Source organism: Perna viridis, chromosome 15 (genome assembly GCF_037379345.1).
Source record: "Perna viridis isolate PV_CMFRI_1.1 ecotype Kerala chromosome 15, ASM3737934v1, whole genome shotgun sequence".
NCBI lineage: Eukaryota > Metazoa > Mollusca > Bivalvia > Mytilida > Mytilidae > Perna > Perna viridis.
In genome coordinates this window covers 1389804-1414914 of record NC_142459.1, presented here as the reverse complement: position 1 = coordinate 1414914, position 25111 = coordinate 1389804, and the positions used below count along the sequence as shown (strand labels likewise).

General features: G+C 33.8%; 2 protein-coding genes and 1 long non-coding RNA gene across 6 annotated transcripts in view; 2 read left to right on the top strand and 1 right to left on the bottom strand.

The window, feature by feature from the left end:
* Positions 1 to 462: 462 nt before the first annotated feature.
* LOC148596478 (uncharacterized) lies at positions 463 to 10709 on the bottom strand. 2 transcript variants are annotated; one of them, XM_088563421.1, is made up of 2 exons: positions 10505 to 10709; positions 463 to 7077 (listed from the first exon to the last, which is right to left on the bottom strand). In XM_088563421.1, exon 2 carries the CDS (start codon positions 7047 to 7049, stop codon positions 4626 to 4628), a length of 2424 nt encoding a protein of 807 aa, XP_088419547.1. In that variant the 5' UTR covers positions 7050 to 7077; positions 10505 to 10709; the 3' UTR covers positions 463 to 4625. The 2 variants fall into 2 exon arrangements, with proteins under 2 accessions (XP_088419547.1, XP_088419548.1); XM_088563422.1 differs by having other exon boundaries at positions 10595 to 10709.
* Positions 10710 to 11671: 962 nt separating this feature from the next.
* LOC148596477 (uncharacterized) lies at positions 11672 to 16829 on the top strand. The gene is made up of 2 exons (XR_015919117.1): positions 11672 to 11868; positions 13627 to 16829. It is a non-coding gene; the product is annotated as an uncharacterized LOC148596477 (long non-coding RNA).
* Positions 16830 to 21427: 4598 nt separating this feature from the next.
* LOC148596476 (uncharacterized) overlaps positions 21428 to 25111 on the top strand; it is a 31651-nt gene continuing 27967 nt past the window's right edge. Inside the window, exon 1 of one of the 3 annotated variants that reach the window (XM_088563137.1) lies at positions 21428 to 21541. Coding sequence is in view for 1 of the 3 variants with exons in the window: in XM_088563134.1 (XP_088419260.1) it covers positions 22656 to 22660 (5 nt within the window). In the remaining 2 variants the exon portion in view is untranslated. Of the gene's footprint in view, positions 21542 to 22541; positions 22661 to 24830; positions 25001 to 25111 lie in introns of those variants that run through there. The other 2 variants (XM_088563134.1, XM_088563139.1) reach the window with 2 other exon arrangements.

The following is a 25111-nucleotide window of genomic DNA, read 5'->3' as shown; positions in this document are numbered from 1 at the left end:
GAAATGTTGACAATTCAGCAGATATAGACAACAATGACAGACACCAAGTGATGGCAATGTTGATAATTCAGCAGATATAGACAACAATGACAGACACCAAGTGATGGCAATGTTGATAATTCAGCAGATATAGACAACAATGACAGACACCAAGTGATGGCAATGTTGATAATTCAGCAGATATAGTTTATATTTTGATACAGATTTAATGTAGAAAGTAACATATAACTAATACAAATGAATCAACTGCTATTTCATTTATGGTGGATGTAAAGGACAATGTAGGATAAGGGCAATATTTTGCCCCACTCCCCATTTCACAAAAAAAAAAAAAAACGATATAAATGAAATATGATTTAACTGGAAAAGATAACTTTTTGAACATGGTTTTTAAAAGTTTCCACAATTTTCTCGATTTTTAATTTTCTGGAAACTTAACTTATACCAAAAATAACCCAGAGAAAATGAGTCCATACAAATTTTATTTCATTCTAACTTCCGGTTATTCAAAGGACCAAAGTTGGGCCTCAATGTACCAATCCCAGTATTTAATCATTTCTATATTTGAAAATGATCATGGTTGATTCAATAAATGAAATAATGACTAGAAAAAAAACTAAAAATATAATAAGTGGCCAGTTATTGAGTCATGACTATTGACCAACCCCCCCCCCCCCCAAAAAAAAAAACAAAAAAAACAAAAAAAACAAAAACAAAAAACCAGGTCAAAATATATTTTGATATCATGAATACTCTACACATTGTACCTCTTTAAAATATAAATACAGTGAAACTAGTCCTAACTGGACCCATTTTGAACTTAAAAAACTGGTTTCGTTTATGAAGGTCTTCCGTTTTAAAGTTGTAAATACATTCAAACAGATATGAAGGGACATGTCTGATTTATAGAGGTTTTCAAGGTTCGGTTTAGACAGGTTTTCAGATTATTCAGGGTTCAGTTTAGACAGGATATCTGATTTTTTAGGGTTCAGTTTAGACAGGTTTTCAGATTATTCATGGTTCAGTTTAGACAGGACTTCAGATTTTTCAGGGTTCAGTTTGGACAGGATTTCAGATTTTTCAGGGTTCAGTTTAGATAAGTTTTACTGTATTTATTATTTACAATTTAATGCAACCCAGTCATATGTGTTTTTTGAAAATAAAAAAATTGATATACATTACAGTTTCATCAAATTTTATGAAAATCGAACTCATCATTTCTAGGCAATTACTGAGAAATATCTAAATATTGGGAGGTAGGTGTCATACATATTTGTGGAGGGGGAGGGTCAAAGGTCAATGGACAACACTGTAACAAAGTTAATCAAAGCTAAAATTTTCAATAAAGAGCAGGCAACAAAACTTAAAAAAAAAAACCTTCAGGACAAAATTTAAAAAAAATATCCTAGATACCCATCCCTTCCCTAACCAATTTTTTTCACCCTCCTGAAAAATATTATTTTGATTTTTTCCCCCACTTTATGTCACTTTCTTTCCAATTGAAAGCATTTTCTTCTAAATTTATAATAATACATAAAAATAAATAAAATTTGCCCACCCACCCCTAATTTTGAAAAATGTAGGACGAGAATCTAGGATTTTTTTTCTGATGGCCTTAACCTATGACAGACATCACAATGTGCAATATGCACTAAAGATATTAAAAAAAAAAAAAAATTGACCAAATGGAGTCAAAACATCAATTTCATTTTCATACTTCATCAAGAATACATACATATATACCGGAAAACATAACAAAATTGAACTATGTTCATGTACGTTCTAACTGTGAACTAGAAATTATTGCTAAGACTCACCCTACTGGGTGATTTGGGCAAAATAGTTGCCCTGAGGTCACTTAGATTACCTTAACACGACACCAAAAGCGAAGTGAAGTCGCTCTCTTATATTCAGACATCACACAAAATCAGGACTGTAGTGTACCTGTCTTTCAGTGGTGTTTCAGTTGTCTCCCTTCCAATTCAAACAAAAATTGGCAGATATTTGTACATGTACTACAGTATTATAAGCACAAAAAAAAAAAACTAAGAAATTAACTTGAATAATTCAGAGCCCTCATTCAGTGAAAGTCCTCTCAAGCTTCGGAATCCAAAATCTGCATGGAAATATAAAATTCTATTGATCTCAAATGCACTTAAAGGAAACTTTCACAAACCAATGAAATTATGTTAAATCATGAAAATTGAAATCCCAGATGTACATGTACACCAAACATACATGTACATGAACATGCCAAATCTATATAAGCAATTTGCACAGTCTTTTTCATTTCTTTCTCATTTTAAACAAGTAAAGCCATAAAAAAGGCATCAGATACTACAAAATAATAAAATGAGATCGAATCTGAAAACTATTTCCCCTAGCTAAATTTAGCAAGAACTGAAAATTTACACTCACTAAATCTGAATTTCATTGGTTATTTCTAATTGAATTTATAAAATACAAGTAGAATTCCACAAGAAAATTTAAGCAAGGGGAGAAGTTTCTACTAGCAAAAATTGAGTTTTGAAAATGTTTCCTCTGAAATTTGATCACTTTAATGTGACAAATACCTTGACAGGTAAAGAAAAGTTTTACGACAAATAAACACTGAAAATATGGAAATTACACATAAGGCTAATTTTTCTACATTTACAGTAAAATTGTTTATGTAATGTTTAATCTTTTGTATGATTTTTTACTGATCTGGGCAAGAAACGTTATTTTCCATAAGCTAATAAAAGTTATTTTTACACAACTTATTGCTGAGGGAATCATTCTCTAATATTACAGTTCTTTTATTTGGTCTGTCAGAGATTTTGTCCATATTAACATGACTGTAAATTAACACCCGCATGAAATTCTCAGCCCAGCAAACTGATGAAATTTCATCTATTAAAGGAGAAATTCCATTTTACAGTAATCTTTAAAGAGGTACACCTAGGGTAAGGGAAACTCTTACAAATCAATTGAACGCTTGTATTCAACATTTTACATCAACCTCATGTAAGCATCAAAGTAACTTGGATTGATTTCATTCTGTTTCAAAGGAAAGCTTGTTAGGCTTTGGTGAAATTGAATATGATACAAACATATCACTGATTTCAAGAGTTATGTCCCTTACCCTAGGTCTACCTCCTTAAAGCAGTGTGAAAATTATGGTAAATAAAAATTTATACAAGTCTTTGTAAAATACAGGCAAAATTAGAAAATCTTAAATATGCCAACCTAAAACCCTACAGGCTGACCACTTTCACTACCAGAAGCTTTATTTGAAATAATCTCCACTTTATTTTTCCATTTCTGAAGATGTTTGTTTTAGAAAATTAAAATGTTAATGGCAGAGTTTTCTACCTCTAAATGGTCAATACAAATGAGCATTTCAATGAAGTCATAGGTACATGTAGAAAGGTACTATTTATTTCCCGTAAGTAACAATAGTAAAACTTTTGCAAAACTCACCCCTTTAAAACAATGACAGAGATATGAACTGACTTTTTCCCAGTCATTATCTTCATTTCCAAAACTAAAAATGTGAGCAAAGTCATAGCATAACAGTCTCGTTTCTTTGGTATTTAAAGCTGATGATGTTTGGGGTCAAAGTTCCCCCCTTTTTCTGCAAAATTTTAAAACATCACAATATTTATAGTAAATGGTTTTCAAAAAGTAAATTGCAATTTTTTAAAAGTATAATCATGTTAGAGTCTAGAATTAATAAAACATTTTGGGTATCAGCACAATTTGTCCAATCACAGGGAAGTATTAACTTAGTGTGGTTCCGTCTAAAAACTAGGCAGGTGGTGATTCATCAGATCTTTGATAATCAATTAATATATTAAATTAGCATGAACAATAACTACATTTCTTAGGTCCTAAAAACAACTGTTCCTATGTTCATGTCCTTGGATCTGCTACTTTTTGACTGGTTATTGTGTAAATACTCTGGTGGGAAGTTTTCCTGTATTTTTTCTGTAGTAGAACATAACCATAGTCGAAGTGTCAATATCTCCATTGGACAACTTTCATTTGCACTCTTATTTCTGAGTACAGTTTCTGTGAGGCCTAATGAAGAATTTCCAATAACAAATATTTGGGTTTGTACATGTATCTTGATATATTTTTTGACTGATTATATCACAAAAATTCTTGCAGAAAACTTTCCCGAACTTTTCTGTAGTAGAACATAACCAGATTTTAACTTTTAATATCTCCAGTGGACCACTTTTATTAGCACTTATCTTTCCTAATACAGTTTCCTAATATAGTTTCAGCATACAGAAGGATTTGCAATAATAAATATTAGATATGAATGAATCAACCTTTATAAGCTTCTGCCTGGTTTTAAAGCAGAGCTATACTTAAGTAGGATACACGAAAGAAATAGTACCGTGCTACCAAAAATGATGAAGAAAATGATATTTTACAAACAGATGCTATGAAGTCATACTACACCTTCAAAGAAACAGGCTATTCATACCATACAATTTCATACACTGCCTGATTCTTTAATAGACTGACACTTAAATTCTTAGTACATGAAAATTGATCGCTAAAAAATACATCCAATCAAATTAAGATAAATAAAAAGAACCTAATAGTAATAGTCTTAGATAACTTCACTTAATTTACACTCCTTGATAGTATATAATTATTTTGGGTGAACTGACTTCATTATCTACAGATTCTTCAATAACTGTTACAGAATTTCCATCTCCCTCAGGCTGAGCCTCAAGCAATATCAGATTTCTAATAGCCTCCTCCTGTTGTAAAATGGTAGATTTTTCTTCCTTGGGACTGAAATTACTCTCCTGTGACACAGAGTTCTTTCCCTCTGATGGGATCTTAGAGTTGCCTCTCTTTGATTGGGACTTGGTTGTCAAACTAGTATTGTTTTTGTTATGTCTTTTCCTATGTCGTGTCAACTGTGCCCGTCTTTCAAATATTTTTTCACAAACATCACACTTGTAAATTTCATTGGGATCCCTCCGCCTACGATCAATTGTCTTGGAATGGATTTTCTCATGCACAGTTCTCTGTCTTGCTGCACGGAAAGGCTTTCCACAAACTTTACATGGGTACGGTTTTTCACCTGTATGACGCCGTTTGTGGGCGTCAAGTGAACTTTTATCAGCCGTTTGAAAACCGCATACGTCACAAATGAAAGGTTTTTCACCAGAATGAGTCATTAAATGTCGCTTTAGTTTACTATACATTGAGAATGTTCTTCCACAAATATTACAGGAACACGTGTTTACTTTAGTGTCATCATGCTTTTTCAAGTGTATATTCAAAGAGTTTTTGATAGAGAAGGACTTTCCACAGATGTCACAGACAAAATCTTTCTGGTTGTTATGAAGTTTCACATGCCCCACATAACTAGTCTTTTTCATAAAACCTCGCCCACAAATTTCACAGGTGTACAATTTTTCTCCTGTATGGGATTTTAGATGGAGATCAACTTCATACCTCTGGAAAAACGCTTTCCCACATATTTCGCAACTGTGATTTTTTTCACCGGTATGACGGGCCTCATGGGCTAACAATTCTGACTTGGTGACCATTCTGACACCACAATGGGAACATTTGAACTTCTTTTCACCAGCGTGCCTTTTTAAATGTATGGTCAAATAAGCTTTTCGACCAATAAAAACTTTGTCACATAAATGGCAAGGGTACCGTTTCAATGCTGATGGATGCTTAACACCAGTATGCTTTGTCATGTGTTGTTGCAATGTAAATTTGCTTTTGTAGGCATTCCCACATACATTACACGAATAAGGTTTCTTGTCAGAATGTTTTAGCTCATGCAGCTGGGCCTCAGATTTTGATATAAAATATTTATCGCACAGATTGCATTTGTGCTTCTTATTACCCTCGTGTCTTTTATAATGAACCGTCAGGTACTTTGTTTGGGCGAAAACCTTGCCACAGATTTTACATTCTAACTCCTTCTCGTGGCGATGAGCAACCATATGGCTGTTTAACGAAGCTTGCTTATAAAAGACCTTTCCACATTTTTTACATTTAAACTCCTTCTCTTCTTCCTTTATCTCCACATCACTCTCAACATCATCCACAGCCCATTTCCGTTTTTGTGGTCTCGAACTACGTCTGACTGAACTAGCCCTAGTAGATGTAGTTGTACCATTTGGAGCTGTACTTGACCCTTTGTAATTTTCAGGCTCTTTATTTTTTGCTTTCCTTCCTCTTTTAGCAACCTTCTTTTTACCAACATTTTCATTTTCTGCTTTGGAATCAGTTTCATTCGCTAACAATTCTTTGTTGTCTGTAAAAATAGTATTAACTCCATCAGCTACAGCAACATCTACAACAGCATTACACTTGTTCAAATCCCTTGCATCACCTTCAGATGACATCAGAGCATAAGGCACATCAATTAAAGTTTCTGGGGCTTGACTTGGAATAGTTTTAACTTTAGACTCCTTTGAACTTGTCATTTCAGGCTCAATTTTCACAACTTGGTGAACCCCATCCTCCCCATTGGCAATGGTATCATTAACCAGCGATGTCTCTGCATCATCATTACCACCCTCCTCATCAAAATTACTGTTTACACTAAGTTCTGTAGCAACAGACCTTGTGCCTTCTGCTAAATTATTATCAGATCTAGTCTCTAATTGGTCCTGAGTGTCTTTTTCACAGGTCTTGCTAGAAATCCCTTTTGGTGTCCCAATTTCTGATTTGAGTTGTTCAGAAATCCCTTTGGGTGTCCCAATTTCTGATTTGAGTTGTTCAGAAATCCCTTTGGGTACCCCAATATTAGATTCATGTTCATCAGATTTCTTTTTGGCTCTTTTTCTCTTTTTAGTTTTTTGCTTATGGATGGCAACAAAACACTTTGGATCGTTCTGAGTTAAAGTGCTGCACTTTGTTTTCCACGCTTCTTTTTGCCGAGCGTCGCCTGTTGAGGAATTAAAGGGATCTGGTGAGCAGAACTCCTTTAAATACACTTTACCAGGGCAGACAGCGGTAATGACTATGTTGATGTCAGATATGATGGTTACTTCTAGTGGCTCCCTTTCTTCCATCGTGGAATGGCTTTTGAAGGTTCCTAATCTGCAATGAGAGAGAGTATGAAAAATAAAAAAATGTAAGAGGGTGCTTTCATAAAAGGCAATGGTTTTCAACCTGATAAATTAAGTTTTGCAGTTCCAAACCACATGTAAAATTAAAGTTGCTTAGTTAACTGCATCTCCAATACTTTTTTGATAGGGGAGTCACTGGGATTCTGTAATCCTTCCCTAATGCCTAAAAGAAGATACCTTATATATACATATAGTTCTGCAGCAACAGACCTTGTGCCTTCTTCTGCAAAATTATTATCAGATCTAGTCTCTAATTGGTCCTGAGTGTTTTTTTTCACAGGTCTTGCTAGAAATCCCTTTTGGTGTCCCAATTTCTGATTTGAGTTGTTCAGAAATCCCTTTGGGTGTCCCAATTTCTGATTTGAGTTGTTCAGAAATCCCATTGGGTACCAGAATATTTTATTCATGTTCATCAGATTAGAAGATACCTAATCCCAAATATATACATATAACAACAATATTCGTCATGCATGTACATGTATTCTACAAATACAAAAACAACAGGAACAGGTGATTTACCTGAGGGTTGAAGATATAGAAAATTTTTAAGATATTGAAATTACAAGGGAGGTAACTGAATAAACAAACATGTGCAACATGCAATTGTTTACACCGGTAGTTCTACAAAATTTAGACCTGTTAACTTGAAAATATTTGTAAAATTAGTTGTGCAGTAGAAATTAATTATTAACCAATGATTGGCTGTCCATAAAATTGTTATAGATCTAATCGGGATTCATTTTCTACTTGTCAATCTTTATCGGATAACCCTGGTCAGCTGATTGATCACCGATAATTACCTGAGAGTTAATTACGACAGGATGTAGTTAATGAAGGTGACACTTCTCAATTGGCTTGGGGTAATTTATTAACAAGAGTGGAAATGAGTGGGCCATTCCAGTAATTGTAAAGGAGCACTTAGGGAGTACTCAATAGGGTTAGAGGGGCACGGCTCCCTTCCATTTTGCCCTTGCTAGGACACTGTGAAAGATGATACACGACAATAGGCAGTGAAAACAAAAGGCAGTCATATCTCTTTTCTTTCAAAGTGTTTAGGAAGTACCTGGTGGAATAAATATCATTCTGGAATTTTATACATTCTTTTCTAAGGTACATGTAAATCAGTTTCTAGATGCAGGGGTTGCACTGGGCTTCACCAATGTCACAATTTGCTATATTTTATTTTATCTGGCAACAAAAATAACCAGTTGGCGATTTTCTTGGCACCTAGGTTTTGTATATTTAAATTGCCAAATTTATCAGCAACGGATATTTTCTCTAAAGTCTAATTAAACAATAGTGTTGACATTTTGAACCGTAATAGAGAGTAGGCGGAGCTTGTTACCTTTGGAACGTAAGGGTAGCGGACGCGTAATTTTTTCAGCGTAATTTTGAAATATTCTGTTAGATTCCGGTTTTAAAAATCTTTTCTGCGCAGTTCCGTTCCAAAGGTAACAAGTTCCGTCTACTCTCTATTACGGTTCAAAATGTCAACAAAACAGGGTCTCTCATGGAAAATTATCAAAATTTCAATAATAAATGTAATTTTTGTAGCAAATTTGGTATCAGCATACAGGAAAATGATTCCGGAATCGAACTAAGTAGGTGTGACATGCACAATTTCAACTTGAAAGTCGTTACAAGCGGTTGAAGGGCGGTACTAAGCGGTACCGCTAAATCTCCAACTTTTTGTATGGCACATCGTTCTGACCCTAACCCGACATATCAATATCCAAATAAAAAAAAGGAGGGTTGTAGGGTCAGCAGTCCTCGACGTTAGCCACTAGCCCGAAGCCCAGGGCTAGTAAAATCAGCCTCAGGCTAGTACAGTTTAAATGTCCGTAGCCCGACCGGGCTAGTCAGATTCGAGTTGTGAAGGTGTAAGATTAAAGTGTTTCAATGACCTACAGTACGTTGTTGTGTTTACATTCTGTCCGAAATATAATTACAAAGTTACGACAATGTCACTATTGTTTATTTTTGTCATTATTTACTTTCGCGACCTTTTGTCCTTTCGTGTCAAATCATTCCGAGTTAAACCTGACGATATCTGAAAACCGGGCGTTAATTAAAAACAGCAATATGCCGCAACGTTTATTTTATGTTTGAGTTACTATAAAAAACGATGATTAAAAGTAAAACTAAATAAAAACTAATCGATTTATATAATAAAATCTTTCACAAATACTTGTAGGACAACATAATATTTAATTTCAAATTAAAATTACCGTGGTTCTTATTTTGATTTGAGGGTCGTTGTTGTCCGTCGATAGTTTTCTGTATTGAAATTTTAGCGATGTCAATCGAACTCCTCGGATAATTTGCATGTCATTTTTCAATGATAAATTCTTTATTTTTTTCTGAATTTTTTGGGCTATTAGTTTTGAGTTCGGGCTACCAAAAATTCAAACTTGCTAGCCCAAAGGGCTACTGGCCAAAAAATTTGAAGGCAAGGACTGGGTCAGAGGAAATTCGGACTATTTAACCATGTGATACATTCAAAGACAGACTTACCTAATAGCAGAAAAAATTTATTCCAATTAACAATGATTATCCTATCAGGCAGTGTCCGAACACTTCGAAATGAAAGAAGTGATAAAAAAATGGATGACATTTGTTTATACTTTTGCCATGTGACTTTTTTGGCGGGAAAATCAGTAAACAAGTAGAATGGGGATTCCCAAAATCTAATTTAGGAAAATCTCTTGAGATATCAAGATAATTAGCAGGGACACAATTAATGGTCAAAGTAACAAAATGGTAGGAACTTTATTACTTAAAAAAAAAAGAATCAAGTTATTTAAAAACATTAAAAAAAAATCAAATTATATTGTAAGATAGGACAATCATGTTTTAAAATCAGGGACTACATGTATATGAGAATAGTAATATAAAGTCCTTGATAGAAATAAAACACCTGTTACTTTATTATTTTGCAAATGAAAAGTCACAGACTAGAGCTAAAAACCTACATTATACATGCATCAAAAATAAATCTTGGATACATGTATGTCATGAATGGAAAGGTTATTTTGACAAATTAACGAAGATAATTCATCATTGGACTTAATACTGTCATATTTTATAAAAAGATGTATGTTTGCTTGCACCCTTTGGCTCTAATTTCTGAAAACTGGCTACAAAATATGGCAGCTGGCAATTTTTCTGGCAATCCTGCTAGATGTTGAAAAGATCTTCTGATTGGATTCTTTGACATATACATACAGATTCAGATTAACTATATGGCCTATACTCGGCGTCACATAAATAACATACTGTTAAAATTTGAATAAAAATATTTTCTACGACTTTACTGACACCTACCGTCGTTTAAATTGTCTTAAATGACTTGCTCATTCGTTTGTACATGTACATGTATTTATCGAAAGGTAACGAACCTTAAAGTTTTCGGGCCCAGTCTCTGACTGTGGTCCTCGTGTTCCCGAGCCTTTGATCCCAGAGCCTCCTTTCATGAACGTATGAAATACCTTATGTTTAAAGTTCTCGATTTACTAATCTTGTCTAAACAATTCTATGTTGGTAGCCCGCGTCGTTGGGAGCTCAAAAAACACCCAAAGGAAAGTAATAACAGGAAATGAGGTTTTGTGGACAATTCGTCTCAATTACCAAATCGTCCCTTTGTTTGTTCGTCACGCAGTATCGGACTTGGTTCTGACAAGGGAGGAGTCTTCTTCATTCGCATATTAGACAGGTAGAGGGTAGCTTAATAATGATAATGATAAATTTCCTTTTAAATAGGATGACATATTTAGTATAGAAACTAGTTCACAATATGGTCCTGCATCATAGAGGCTTAACCCAACTTCGGGTGTCAAAATATTAAGCCTCCGATAAAAATTCAATATATACTGGATATTTTTTTATCTCAATTTCCCCCCAAAAATATTATGATTGTAAATGCTAACCTACCTAAGGAATGGATGAATGACAAGGAACTTCGGCCATCATTATTGTTTTTGTTTTACCTACGTACGGTGCAAAGGTGAAATTCTTGGTCAAACGTACATTTCATTATCATTTGACTTCGGTGAAGACTGTATCCTACATAGAAAAACGTTAAATCAAAGAAATTCTGTTTCTAAAAAAAAATCTCCAACAAAAATCCAATAGTTACTGCTATACAATGTTTTGTCGCTTGAATCAAGACACTGAAATACATTCGCCCTATATTAAAAAAAACAACATATTTACCAAATGAAAATAATGTACAAAGGCAAAGATGAGCTGCTAACGATTTTTTTCTTTTATATACAGTTCAAATACTTGTTTCTCATACATCACAAATTTATAAGCCATTTTACAAACATTCCAAAACAAATTCTTCAATTTTTATTTACAGCGCAAATATTAAAATTTCTTTTCCACAGATTTGAAAACACATTTTTTCTTTAAATAATCTAATATAACTATATTCATGTCCACTTTATTCTGACGAGATTCCAAAAATCATGATGAAATGCAAAGGTGCACATACTTATTGTTAGTTATTTAAGGATGGCCTCCTTAAATATCCTCAATCACGTGGTGCACACTAAATAACATGCGTAGAAGGTTATTTTAAAGTGAGCACCACTGGCATTGAGGTTATTTGTAACGCTAAAAAGAAAATCTAAACGCCTGAATTGATCAGATTTGTTAACAACATCATTATCTTCATTATGAATGTCTAACATATGAGTTCTACAGTGTCAGTATGCTATGAAAGAGAATTCTGTTTGATATCGAGACAAGTTTTCTAGAGGTAAGGGTAATTGTTTTGGCATATTTTCAAATTTCATTCTTAAAAATTAGTTTTTCCTGATTTATTTATGTAGAAAATCAAATTATACACCGAATGGCATCAAAATTGAGACGTTTTAGTGGAGCAATGACTTGTAAAGTCGAACTTATGTGACTTTTTACGGAAAAATCTAAAATCCAATTTTTTGCATTTTTTGAACTACAAAAAATCGCCAAAATTCACCAAAAGAACCCCAGAAGTATTAATTGTGATAATACTAAACAGAAAAACCAAAATAAATAATTTTTTTACGGAAGCATAAATACTCTTGGGGTTTTGACATGGAAAAATGTGTCAATTTAAACGATTTTTCGGTGGGGTAGGGGTTCATTTTTTTTATTTTACCCCAAAACCCTAAGTGTTACAGCAAATTTCTCGGTACCATTGTAAAGTTCAGACATTAGGTACATGATGATACCTATATCTATTTAGTTTGTTCACACATGATGTCACAGTTAGACTTCAACCTTCAAATAACTGAGTCACAACAATCTTGGTTATTTGACCCAGTGGTTACACATGTAGGCTTATACTGAAAAAAGAATCATAGAATATTCTTTGGCGACAAATTGATTCAATAATGGTAGGTATAAAGGTACCTAAAATCACCATGAAATTGATTAGTGGGGTGCGCATGGTGGACCCTCCCAGCCCATTGACTACACATTACCCTACCCAAGTAAAGTCAATTATGTACATGTACATGTATTTAATATTGCCACTGAAGACTATTAGGGTGTTGTATAAAACTTGTTGAGTATTTAAACATATATACTTTTCTAATTTATGAAACACTCGCGAGCCAAATTTTTTAAAGGTTTTGTGGATGTCAGAATATTTATTTTCAATTTACTAGCCAAGATCAGAATATTTATTTTCTAGCAATTTCCAAAGTCAGACTATTTATTTTCTGGTATGATGAAGCCAGATTATTTATTTCCTAAATAATCAAAGACAGATTATTTATTTTCAAAATTTACCAGGTCCCCCTAAGAATCTAATGGTCCTCCCCTAAGGCTACATGTATGTCATGATATTAAAAGCTTTTGCTTTTTCTATAGGTCAAGGGTTAACTTGAACCATGATAATGCACTTCATATAATTCTATTATACATGAGTCCAGTAGACAAGCATATGCACAATAGTATGGTAGGAACGGTAAAAGTTCACAACCAATAAAGAATATGAGCTTAATATGTAGCAGGGGTGGATTCAGGATTTTAGTTAATGGGGCGCAGAGTTAAAAAATTTAGGTTAATTTTTTTTTTAAATTCTTCTAGTGTGGGTGCAATGTAGATATCTTTTGTGGTAAAATTAAAGTTTCAATCTAAAACCGCCTAAATCTACCCATGACAAACGGCGCACGCCCGCCACGCCCTTCCTAAATCCGCCCCTGGTATGCATGTGCTATCTATAAAATAAATACAAATGTTACACATCAGAATTGGATAGAAAATGTATCACACCAACATCTGTATCTATATGTAAAGGCCACCAGCAACAGACTGTGCAAATTGCTTATTTACGTACAATTGTCTGTAAAAACATAATATTGATTGGCTACGTATTTACTTTGTAACTTGCATAGCAGTAAACTGCATGTACTCAGCAGATGTTGAATTGTATATTTTCCCTCACAAATGAATCGCACGGTAAGTTGCAGATGGACTTTACTTACCCGATACGGAATCAGTATACAATACCCAACCGATGTTTTAGAGAAGCGAAAAAAGTTACTACCGGAACTGAAGAAAGCGCGGGATAACAAGAAAAGAGCATATATGAGAGGTGACAAGCTGTATATCGACGGAGAGCTATGGCAGGAATAGAATTCGGCGGAGGATCATGTTAGTCTCAGTCATGATGTGTTGAAAATATGTTCTTGGAATATATCAAAAGGGCTTATTAGAAAAATTCAAGATAAAAAGTTTCAAAGTATTGTGAATTCATATGATAATGTATGCTTCCAAGAGTGTTGGGGTAAATGCCCAGAAGATTTTGACATGAAAGGATACGAAAAGGTATTTGTTCATAGGAAAAAGTGCAATGGAGGTGGTGTTATTGTATGGTATAAAAAGTGGTTGAAACCATATTTAAAATTAATCAAAATTAGTGCTGATAGTATAATTTGGTTCAGAATTGATAAGAGTATAATGCTTAATAATAAAGATATGTTTTTATGTTCTATTTATATGTCACCTGATAAAAACATTTTTCACAGGAAGTATGACATTGATATTAACGGACGTGTGTGCTTAGAACCAGATTACATACAAGGGGAAGCAATTCAATCTCAGTTACGTGACAATTTAGATTTTGTTGACTACCAAAATGACGATGAATATTATAAGGTTAAAAGAAAAAAATCTGAAGACGATAAGACAGTCAATGCTTTTGGCAGAAAATTACTACAGTTATGTTATTCTACAGGTCTGCGTATCTGTAATGGACGATTTGGTATAGAAAGTGAAAAGATAACATTTAATAACAAAAATGGGTCGAGTGTAATTGACTATTTATTAGTTCCAAAAAATGATATGAATGTTGTTAAACATTTTCATGTTGGTAATTTTAATACTTATTCTAGCCATGCTCCTATTTTTGCAGATATTTTCCTTAAGCATAATACCTTATGTCAAGAAAAATGTAACTGTCAAAATATGAATTATAACGTTTTTAAATGGAATGATGAGAGCGAAGATGGGGTCAGAGAGCGTTTGACTGAAAACAGTGAACAGTAATATTTCACTGAAGGATTTTGAGAACTATTTTAGTAAGCTTTCATATGATGAAACTCTACACGGAGAAGCGCAAGATAATCCACGAGTGAATGAATCTGTCTTTGAGGAATTAGACGTAGACTTTACTGAAGGCGAGTTAGTGTCGTGTATGAATAAACTTAGACGTAATAAATCGAGTGGTTTTGACAATATATTAAATGAATATGTGATATTTAGTAAACCGTTTATTAATCCAGTGTTGATCAAGCTTTTTAATAACATATTAAATAGTGGAAGTTTTCCATAAATATGGACTCAGAGTATAATTATTCCGATTTATAAAAAAGGAAACAGTAATGACCCAGGAAATTACCGAGGTATTTCTCTTGTTTCTCATCTCGGAAAATTGTTTACAGCCATTATAAACAACAGACTCACAAGATGGAGTGATAAACATTCTGTTCTGACCGATGCACAATTTGGCTTCAGACCGGGTTTTGGCACAGTTGATGCCATCTTCACTCTCCATTCACTGATAAATACTTCGTTTAGTAAAAACAAAAGGCTATATTGTTGTTTCATTGACTCTAAAAAAGCTTTCGATAGTGTTTTACATTCTAAATTATGGTTAAGATTAGCAAAGTATGGCGTGACTGGTAAATTGTTTAAAATATTATTAAATCTATGTATTCTAATATAAAAAGCTGTGTTACACTAGATGGTCTTTTCTCTAACTTTTTCAGTTGTAATGTTGGTCTGATGCAAGGGGAATCACTATCTCCACTGTTGTATTCTTTATATATAAATGACATTGAAGTAGACCTTATTAGACAAGGACGCCAACCAAATGTGCTTAAAATGTTAAATTTATTTCTGTTAATGTATGCTGATGATACTGTATTGTTCAGTGATGATATAAAAGATTTACAATATATGATTAACTGTGTTGATAAATATTCAAATGAATATGGGTTGAATATTAACCTTAATAAAACTAAAATTGTAGTTTTCAGGAAAAGTGGTCGTATTAATAAAGATGAAAAATGGTTTTTGAATAATGTACAATTAGATGTCTGCAATGAATTTGTATATCTTGGTGTTTTATTCAGATTTAATGGTAACTGTAGTTTTACACAAAAGATGTTAGCAAAGCAAGGGAGAAAGGCAATGTTTAGCTTGTTTAGTAAAATTGTGGATGAATGTTTTAATCATGAAACTTTACTCTCATTATTTGATACGTATATTTCAAGCATTTTAAATTATGGTAGTGAAATCGGGGGCTTTCACAAAGCTGAAGATATAGAACTTGTCCACATACAATTTTTAAAACGTATTTTGAAAGTAAAGACATTGACGAGCAACTTTATGGTGTATAGTGAATTGGGGTGAAGCCCTATGTTTATACAGAGATATTGTAGAATTATCAAGTATTGGTTTAAGTTGTTGAAAACTGAAAATTGTATTTTGAAAGGGCTATATGAAGATATGTTGGATAAACTATCAGGTAGTAATGACAAGTGTAAATATAATTGGTTACAAAATGTAAAAGATATACTGTTTAAATATGGTTTCCAAGAGGTTTGGATAAACCAGTCTGTATTTGATGAGGATGTTTTTATTTATAATTTAAAAAACAAGAATAACTGACACCTTTGTTACAGAAATGTACGCCTTTTTTGAGAATTCGTCAAAGTGTTTCCTCTATAGATATATATACAGTCCTTTTTCTTTACAATTTTATTTAGATCGCACTATAAATTATTTATATAAGCCATTTATATGCAGATATAGAATTTCATCACACAGTTTAAACATTGAATTTGGAAGACATTTTAACATTGATAGAAATCAGCGTTTATGTAGAATGTGTAATGACCTAAGTATAGAAGATAAGTATCATTTTATATTGGTATGTAAAAAATATGCTGATATTAGAACCAAGTATATTAAAACCTATTATTGGAGAAGACCGTCTAGTTATAAGCTTGTCCAACTGTTTTCAGTTCAAAATGTAAAAGAACTCAATAATTTAGGTAAATTCTTATGTTTAGCAGAAAAAAATTAGAAACCTATAAACATTTATTCTCTGCCGTTCTGTATGTATATACATATTACTCCTATGTATTTTCACCTGCTGTATATTATACTGATCAATGTATTTTCTGTAAGCTGTATCGCTTCTGAATAAAGAGATTATTATTACTTGGGGATACCATAGGGGGACAATATCTTCTAAATTCCAGCATTTGAATGCATTGCTCTCTGTCGGCAAGTTTGTGTGTGTGGTTTTTTGTTTTGTTTTTTTGTGCTTATTTTTTTGGATGAGAAAGACGCATTTCGCCATATCCTTAATTCAGGAGTCTGTTACGCAGATATTTATGGGTTCGTGGAAATCAGAGTAGTTAGTACTTGTTATAGCGTAGCGAATCAGTTGTGAATTATAAACACAATATGCAGGAGATGAAGGAATATTGCAGCACAGGTAAGGAAAATTGATGATATTAAAATTAAAGTCGTCTCACATTCTTGTTCCATAAGCCTAATTGTAAGAAGTCTAGCGTGGTACAAAAAGTCTGCGTAGTTACGGCAATCTCTGTATAAGTTGTGATTTGTTCGTTAGTTTGTTAGGGTTTAACGTCCGAGCAGCAATACATTTCAGCTATATTCAGACGATGAACATGAAATTGGTGATAATATGAACATGAAATGATGAAATGAAAAAGGAATGGGACACAAGGACAATGGGGTCGACAAATTTTGATTGCCACTGGAAATAGGGAGAGGTAGGTAGGGTCGGGCAATTTAGCCTCCTGTGGCGGAGCCCTATGGTTCCTACTCCGGGAGAATACCACAGTAGGGTTCTTTAACGTGCGAGGAACGTGGCATCTTTCCCAACACGGTGCACCACTATGGCTTGCGGTCAGGTTTTCCGTATTATAGCCTGACAACCCCAGCATGTAAGAAGCCAGGGGTACCCCATTCCACCACCTGGGGCACACATCCCAGTTGCTCTGGGCAGAGCGTCCTAGTCCCCGGCTAGGGTTCTGAGCACTATTTAGTCGCCTTTTACACAAGCTTAGCGCTGCTGCAGGCCTATTCTTTTAACACCCGAACCTGCACGGGGCAGTTGTGATTTGAAAACTCCTTACGCGAGTGCTAAAGGGATGTTGCCACAGATGAAAGGAAAGTTGACAATACGAAATTGTTAAGGACTTAACATTTCTGAGGGGGTTCGGCATTTTTTTCACATAGCTATTAAGGGGCCCGGGATCATTTTTTATGTAGAACATGAAAAGGGGATATTTTTTTTTATGAAGAGAATTACAAAAAGAGGGGGGGGGGGTAATTTTTTTTGTGAAGTTTGGCTTAGGGGCATGTACTTGGCGAGTAAATTTTAGGATAAATTACGATGAAAAACAAAAACCAGAAAAGACAGATGAATATGATGATGAAAATTAAAAATATTTTGATACTTTCCAAGTTATGATTTTTCATGATAAAAATCCATTTTAAAAAGAAGAAATTTTTTAATAAAATATTTTTTTTCATGCATGAATACACATACAATTCATGAACTAATAAAAAAATGACTTCAAAAATGAAATAAGATTAAAAAAAAATTAATGATTGCAAATGCATAGAATTGAATTAAACTAATGAAATTATTTCAAAAGTTCTTACTAGTATTATAAACATGTAATCTTCTCATTCTTTATTTACAATTCAATATCAATGAATTGACATTATTTATTTTGGAGCATAAATAAATGATAATTAAAAAAATAAGCTAAGCATCATATAATTGGAAGTTTACTTGCTTAAACTTACAGCTTTGTAACTGGTTGCAATTTTGTTGTTAAAATCCTTTAACAATTTCAACCATTATGTAACATGTATGTTAGTGTTACAACCCGATCTTTTCGCCTGTCCGACTGCTGCAGTGAGATAGTGAAAATGAACCAAAACGAAACGAAAATAATCGATATAAGAAAGAATCGAAACGAATCAATTAAATAAAATGAATTTATTCGTTATTAAAATATAATTTAACTACAAAATGAAACGGATTGAAGCGAAAATATATGCAAAGAAAGATCTTTTAAGAGGTTTCGCAAATTTAAGAACTATAATGTTAACCAGTGCCGGACGATTCGACCAAAGACATTTTCGGACCATGACAACCAAGATTCTTTGATTATTATATATGGTCTATGAACCTTCGAAATTTTGCTGCTGAGTTCAACCTGGAGGAGTTTAGAGTAGTTTAGATAAAGTCATATCTTCAAATTTCCAATTTAAATCTTTCAGAAGTATATGTCTAAAGTTATTAAATAAATTACAGTGTATGAGGAAGTGTTCTTCAGTTTCAATAACATTGCAATGCTTACATAGTCGGCTTTCCCAAATACCACCATGTATGTACATGTATGGTGGGAGTGACAGAGGAAGACAGTGATACAGCAACAAAATTAAATAACATGACATAAAATATGATAAAACAAATGACTGGAAAACCCTATCAAGTTTGCTTTATGCTAATAAATTTGGATTATTCCCCTTTTCCCATGTTCTTGTTATATTCTGAGATTTGAAGTACAAGCCGGCTCATATTAAATATAATTATATATCAGTTTGATGTCATCCTAAAACAGAAACCGCCATATGGATAACTCTTATACAACCAGTCTAAACCGAACCCTGAATAATCCGAAAACATGTCTGAACCGGATCAAATTTGAAATAAAAAAGCAGAACGGCGTGTGCATGGTAAAAAAAAAATCCAGGGTGCACAAATGTAAATCAAGGACATGCTAGAGTAAAGAAATAAAAGTCAGGTCAGAAATCATACAGAAAAAGTACATGATACAAAATTTGATCTTAGCCCCCCTCATAGAAATCAAATGACTGCTTCATAAACCGAACACGCGTCTGAAACGAACAATTTTAAAAGTCCAAAAGGGATTGGATTTAGGAATATTTCCCGGCATGTTTAGTTATTGAAAGCACTTGAAGTTTAAATTTGTACAGTTTGTACATGTACTTCCTGCATGTTTAAGTTAAAGATGCTCATACACTTATTTTCCGGTCCACTTAAAATGCTATTGTTACTGCTTTCCTATTACACTGTATAAAGGATGTTCCTTGCAAGTCAGTGGCGGATCTAGAGGGGTGCAGCGGTTTGCATCCCCCTTTATTTGAAAATTTGTTGTGTAAAATTTTTGTCTAAAAACCCCGGTTTGACCCTTCCTTTTTAAAGTCTCTGGATCCGCCCCTGCAAGTTTTCTCTGTGGGAAAAGACAGGAAAGATTGGCTATAATGAATTAAAGCACGAAATTTAAACGAACGAGGCTTTAAAAAATTAACGAAATTAGCTCATTTTTAAACTCCGGATCCTTTTACAATGATTTGTTATTTTGCATCATTTTGGAGGGGGGTGAAATTTGATAAATGATAGCCCAACCCTCCATTATTCTGGAACCATCTATCATCTATTGTCCTCCTGTATAGCTTTTACTATAATTGCTCCTATTCGCAGACAGTGATTAAATCTTAATTTCTCAAATAATCTCAAAACCGTTGTTTTAATTACTACAAAAAGCGGTTCCCCAGCATTTTCAAGTTCTTCGCCGTCTAAGAATCAGGCAAAATGTGTACACGGTGTGGCACATGAAGTAAAAATGCAAAGATTGTTTTGTATTATACAAGTATTATACCTCATGACCTTCAGAAATAACCGTCAGAGTGTTTGTAAAGTTTGCCTTTTTAAGATATTGGTAGGCCATATTTATTGAAAAGGAAAATTGGCGGGAAAATTCTACGGCACTTTATTTTCCCTATATAATGAGTCAAAAAATATCTACGTTAAAGATGTTTAGGATAAATTGGTAAAATAATAATTGTTCACAAATATATGTGAATAACGAAGAAGATTTTATCCCAAGTTAAAGGACCCCATATGAGGCATGGTTGACATTGCAAACAATCATGATTCATACAAGATATACATATTATAGCACACAAAATGCAAGTTACAAAATTTGTAATGATTACAAGAACAGATTTACATATGATATACACATAACTTTATGCCACAGTTATACGTGAGGACAAGGTCCTTTATGCGCCACTGGTTACTCCTCTCCTTGTACATATCAGAAACTTGACGTTGATAGAAAATGCAGTTTGATTGTATATTTTGCGTTTGTAGTGACCTATGTTGTATTGAAAGAGGGAAAAATAATAAACAAGTGAAAATTCTGTCAGATAGATAAAAGGGGAGGGGTATCCAGATGCTCATATAGGGTCCCCTCCTAATGTACCTGTGCTTTATGCAACACACAAAATAAGATGTGTGTAATACTCTCACTGCAGTATAAATAGCTGTGTTCATAGCCAATCCAAAGGAAAGGAGGATCGGCGAAACAGCCGCTTCTCTTTAATCAAGTAATTTTGGAAGAGTAATCAAGGGAACCAAGGTTATAGCGGTAATCAAAAGAATGTAATCCAGGGACAAAGACCAGACATGGAAAACAGACATACACAACAAAGGACATAAAGTAACTAAAATCATACATACAAAGTAACAAAACCAAATAAGCAACTCGGATTCCACTAAAAACTGGGAGCATGGACCAGGTGCACCGGTAGGGTAGGAGGACTTTATAGAAAATTAGTAGAGCGGCTGTTTCTAACACCAGCTACTTTTCTTTATTTCTAAATTTAATCCGCAACTGGTATTTAACCTGTCAAACACACCCAGTCCACCATGCAACACATGTTAACTACATTCTTGGTTATTGATGTATTCATGCAATAAGTAGATCAAAAACACCATACTCGCTTTATAGTATTCATTAGAATCGATCCGCTATTATAGTGAACCTTCTGACATGCAGATGTTGAAGCCGTAGAAGGTCAGTTAAATTAATCATATTTTCCTCTGATATATTTTTTTCATTATATAGAGTGTACATAATTAGGTGCATACGGCTAATTCGTTGCTTTTAATAAGAGAGTAAGCGTATATTTTATTCATCGATTTGCATTTTTAATAAGATAAATATGTTACTTTTATTCTGTTCTTCAACAGATGGAGCAAAATACCGAAGGTTCAGAGAAAGAAAATCCGCTAGAAAAGAAAACACACACACACACACACACACACGCACACACATGCATGTACACATAAAGCATGAACATGAAACGGAAAATGTCTCTAACGATGCGAACGCCGTATAAAAGTGAATTCTGTCTAAAACTAACCAATTTTGGACTATAAAATTTGTGCCGTTTAGACGGACGTTCGGATAACACAGGTTCAAGCAATTTAAATTGGCATAAAGGGACTTTAAAAAAGCGTCTGGTTGAGACAGGTTTATGAAATATTCAGGATTCGATCATGACAGGTTTCACTGTACACAAAAACCTGCAGAAAAAAAACTGGATCCTGGGGAGGAAAAGATATATAGGAGAGAGAACTGGTACAAACAGCCTGTGTCGTACATGTGTATCCATGGGGGTTCGGGGATTGGCCCGCTCCTTTGAATGAATATTGTTAGTTTTGCGCAGATTTGAAGAAAAGAAAAAAAAAAACAAGTGTGCAAACATTTGCCACCAACCCCCTTTTTTATTTTCCTAAAATCCGCGCATGCCCCAACCGGACCAGGATTTGAAGTGTCGCTAAGGAGAGTCATGCGAATATTTGGAATTCTTCAATCGTTTGTTCGTAAACAAAATAACCACCGTAGTTGTAAACATTTTCCATATATTTCTGTAGGATAAGTTGCCATAAATTTCTGATTACGGTCTTATATATTTGAACAGTATATCCGGTCCGCGATTTGGTAAACATTGACCTGATCATTCTGATATTTTAATCTACTTTTATTATTATATCTCTATTTGTACTTGAATCGACTGATAATAAACTATACTCCCCAGATATTTCAGGGCTTCTATAATTCAATTTGTGGACCCCATGAATTACTTCAGTGCCGCAACAATTCGATTTCAGGACCTCCTCGTTTAATGAGGTAGAGTATAAATGTATCATTTTTGGACTTTATACAAAGTCGTGAATTATTTCATTACCGCAACAATTCGATTTCAGGACCCCCTCGTTTATTGATCATGAGATATAGTATATATTTATCAATTTTGGACTTTTAAGAAGTCAGTACATTATATATGAACCTGTTCAGATTATAATGACCAATGACGAAGTCCAAGGTTAATATAATCTAACAGGTCCATATATAACGTATTGACTGAGTGAAAGTGCTTAATTTATATGTTACATATGTAGATAATGTATTTTCTTTTTGCCTGCTTCGTCTGCGGTGCTTCCGCAGTTATTAGCTGATAGTACTTACGGAACGGAACGGTTTATATCCTGATCTAAATTTAGAAATATAGCGTCAATAAATTTAAAAATAGAAAAAAAGGCCTCATGTACGTGGAATATCCTTTGCATCACGAGATCATAATAACCAAAGAACAAAGAAGACTGTTACACCATATGTAATATATGGAGGCATTGAAATTGGATTGTTATGGTCCATAGATATATAAGAACCTCTTTGAAATAATAATAATTTAGTTTAGTTAACTCCATATAAACTGACACTTCATTCATATATCAAAGTACTCTTGAACTGAATGCCAGAACTTTTTTGGCTTCATATATTTTTCAGATCCTATAGAAATAAAACAGATTTGTAGAATTAGGTTTACTTAAAACTTCCATCCAGTCTTTTGTAAAAATCAGACCAACTTTCCTTCCATTTGTGGCAACATCCCTTCAGCACCTGCGTATGGAATTTTCACATCAAAACCCATATGTTATACCAAATACAAACTTTCTGTACCGTGCTAGACTTCTTATAATTATGCTTCTGGAACAGGGTTATATTGCTGCAAGATTGAAGTCATCACTTCAAAAGTTTTATGGTCGTCATCATGAACTCGAGGGTGTATCCATCCGCACCATGAGAACCGATTTATTCAACGTACTATAGTTTTTCTTTCCCTTTTTGTCTACCCTGGACTTCACTTTTTATGAACAACTGGGCGGGTGTTCTAGAAAAGCAGAGAACGCTTACCCTACCGGTGCTCCTGGTCCCGGTTTTTAGTGGCGTCTTAGTTACTTATTTACTTGTTTGTTTGTATGTATTATTTTGGTTATTTTATGTTTATTATTGTGTGTGTACGTTTTCCATGTCTGGTTTTTGTCCCTGGATTACATTCTTTTGATTTCCGCTTGATTTCTGGTTCCCTTGATGCTTGAAAATGGATGTGCATTAATGTTTCATAAAAGTCTGAGTTTCACAATATGTCTGAACTAGTCTCCATTGACTATTTTAAATCTCTGACAAAATGAAAGTTGACCAATAATATCACACACGGTAAACAAAGACGAAAAATTACAAATCTTTCCGACACAGTGCATAGTTGTGATTTGAATCACCATATATGCATTGGTTCTATGTATGTTCTCTTAAACAAAGAAACGACACATATATAAGCTTTCCAAAAAAAAGAAAAATGCTTGCACACCGATATCATTTTTATTTTTCGCATGCAGGATTGGCTTTCTGTTGTATATCAAATTTACCACATCATATACCGGTACATCGAACGATTTCAGAATATTCACATTCTAAGATGGTTCACGATACCCAGTTTGCATGGTTAAGCAATAAATTTAAAGAGGTAGTCCAGGCCAAAACAAGGCAGTGGGTGGCACATGACAAATTTCATATCACAAATGAAAAACAAATCCGTTCTCTAAGTTGAATGGTGGTTTTGGATTAATTGCAATGATAAAAGAGAAATAAATTGCATAGAAAGCATTGAAATTCATTGAAAAAAGGGGAGAAAACTCTTTAATTGAACAAAATTTGCTTGCTTTGTAATGAAACTTTAAAGCTGCATTAGCTGCCAAATTTGTTCAGTTTTGATTCTACTGAATTTTGCTGATAAAATGAATTAAGTCTGTAGTAATGCACTTGAATCAATAAATGTCTATAATACCTACAGAATATTGTGAAAACAACTTTTTTTTTTAATCAAGTAAGATCGATAGCTCAGATCTAATTACTTTTCGCCATCACTTCCGAAGATTGCCGACACGACATTAACCTGGGATAAAAATACGTTAACCTTGTGTGGCAGGACGGCCTATCTGCGTTGTAGTAGGTAGTCAGATTTAATAGCCAGTTAATTAAAGGATTAATTCTTTAGCCAAATCGGTTTGTCGCTGGCTTGTCACCAAGCTTTCTAGGGTTCGATCCTCGGTGGCGGAGTATAATTTTGGGAGTCAAATCATGCTCTCCGTTACACTTGTAAAAAAAATAACATTCACGGATACACAGGTAAGCACGTGTCTTGTTTTCATTTCATTTCATCTATTTCTTGATTAGTTTTCGAATAAATAGTCACAGTTACTGACCATATTTGTGCAACATTATATCACAATACGTAAA

Bases quoted from the DNA above. Each gene is read 5' to 3' on its own strand.
- LOC148596478 (XM_088563421.1), bottom strand. From the start codon at position 7,049: ATGGAAGAAAGGGAGCCACTAGAAGTAACCATCATATCTGACATCAAC.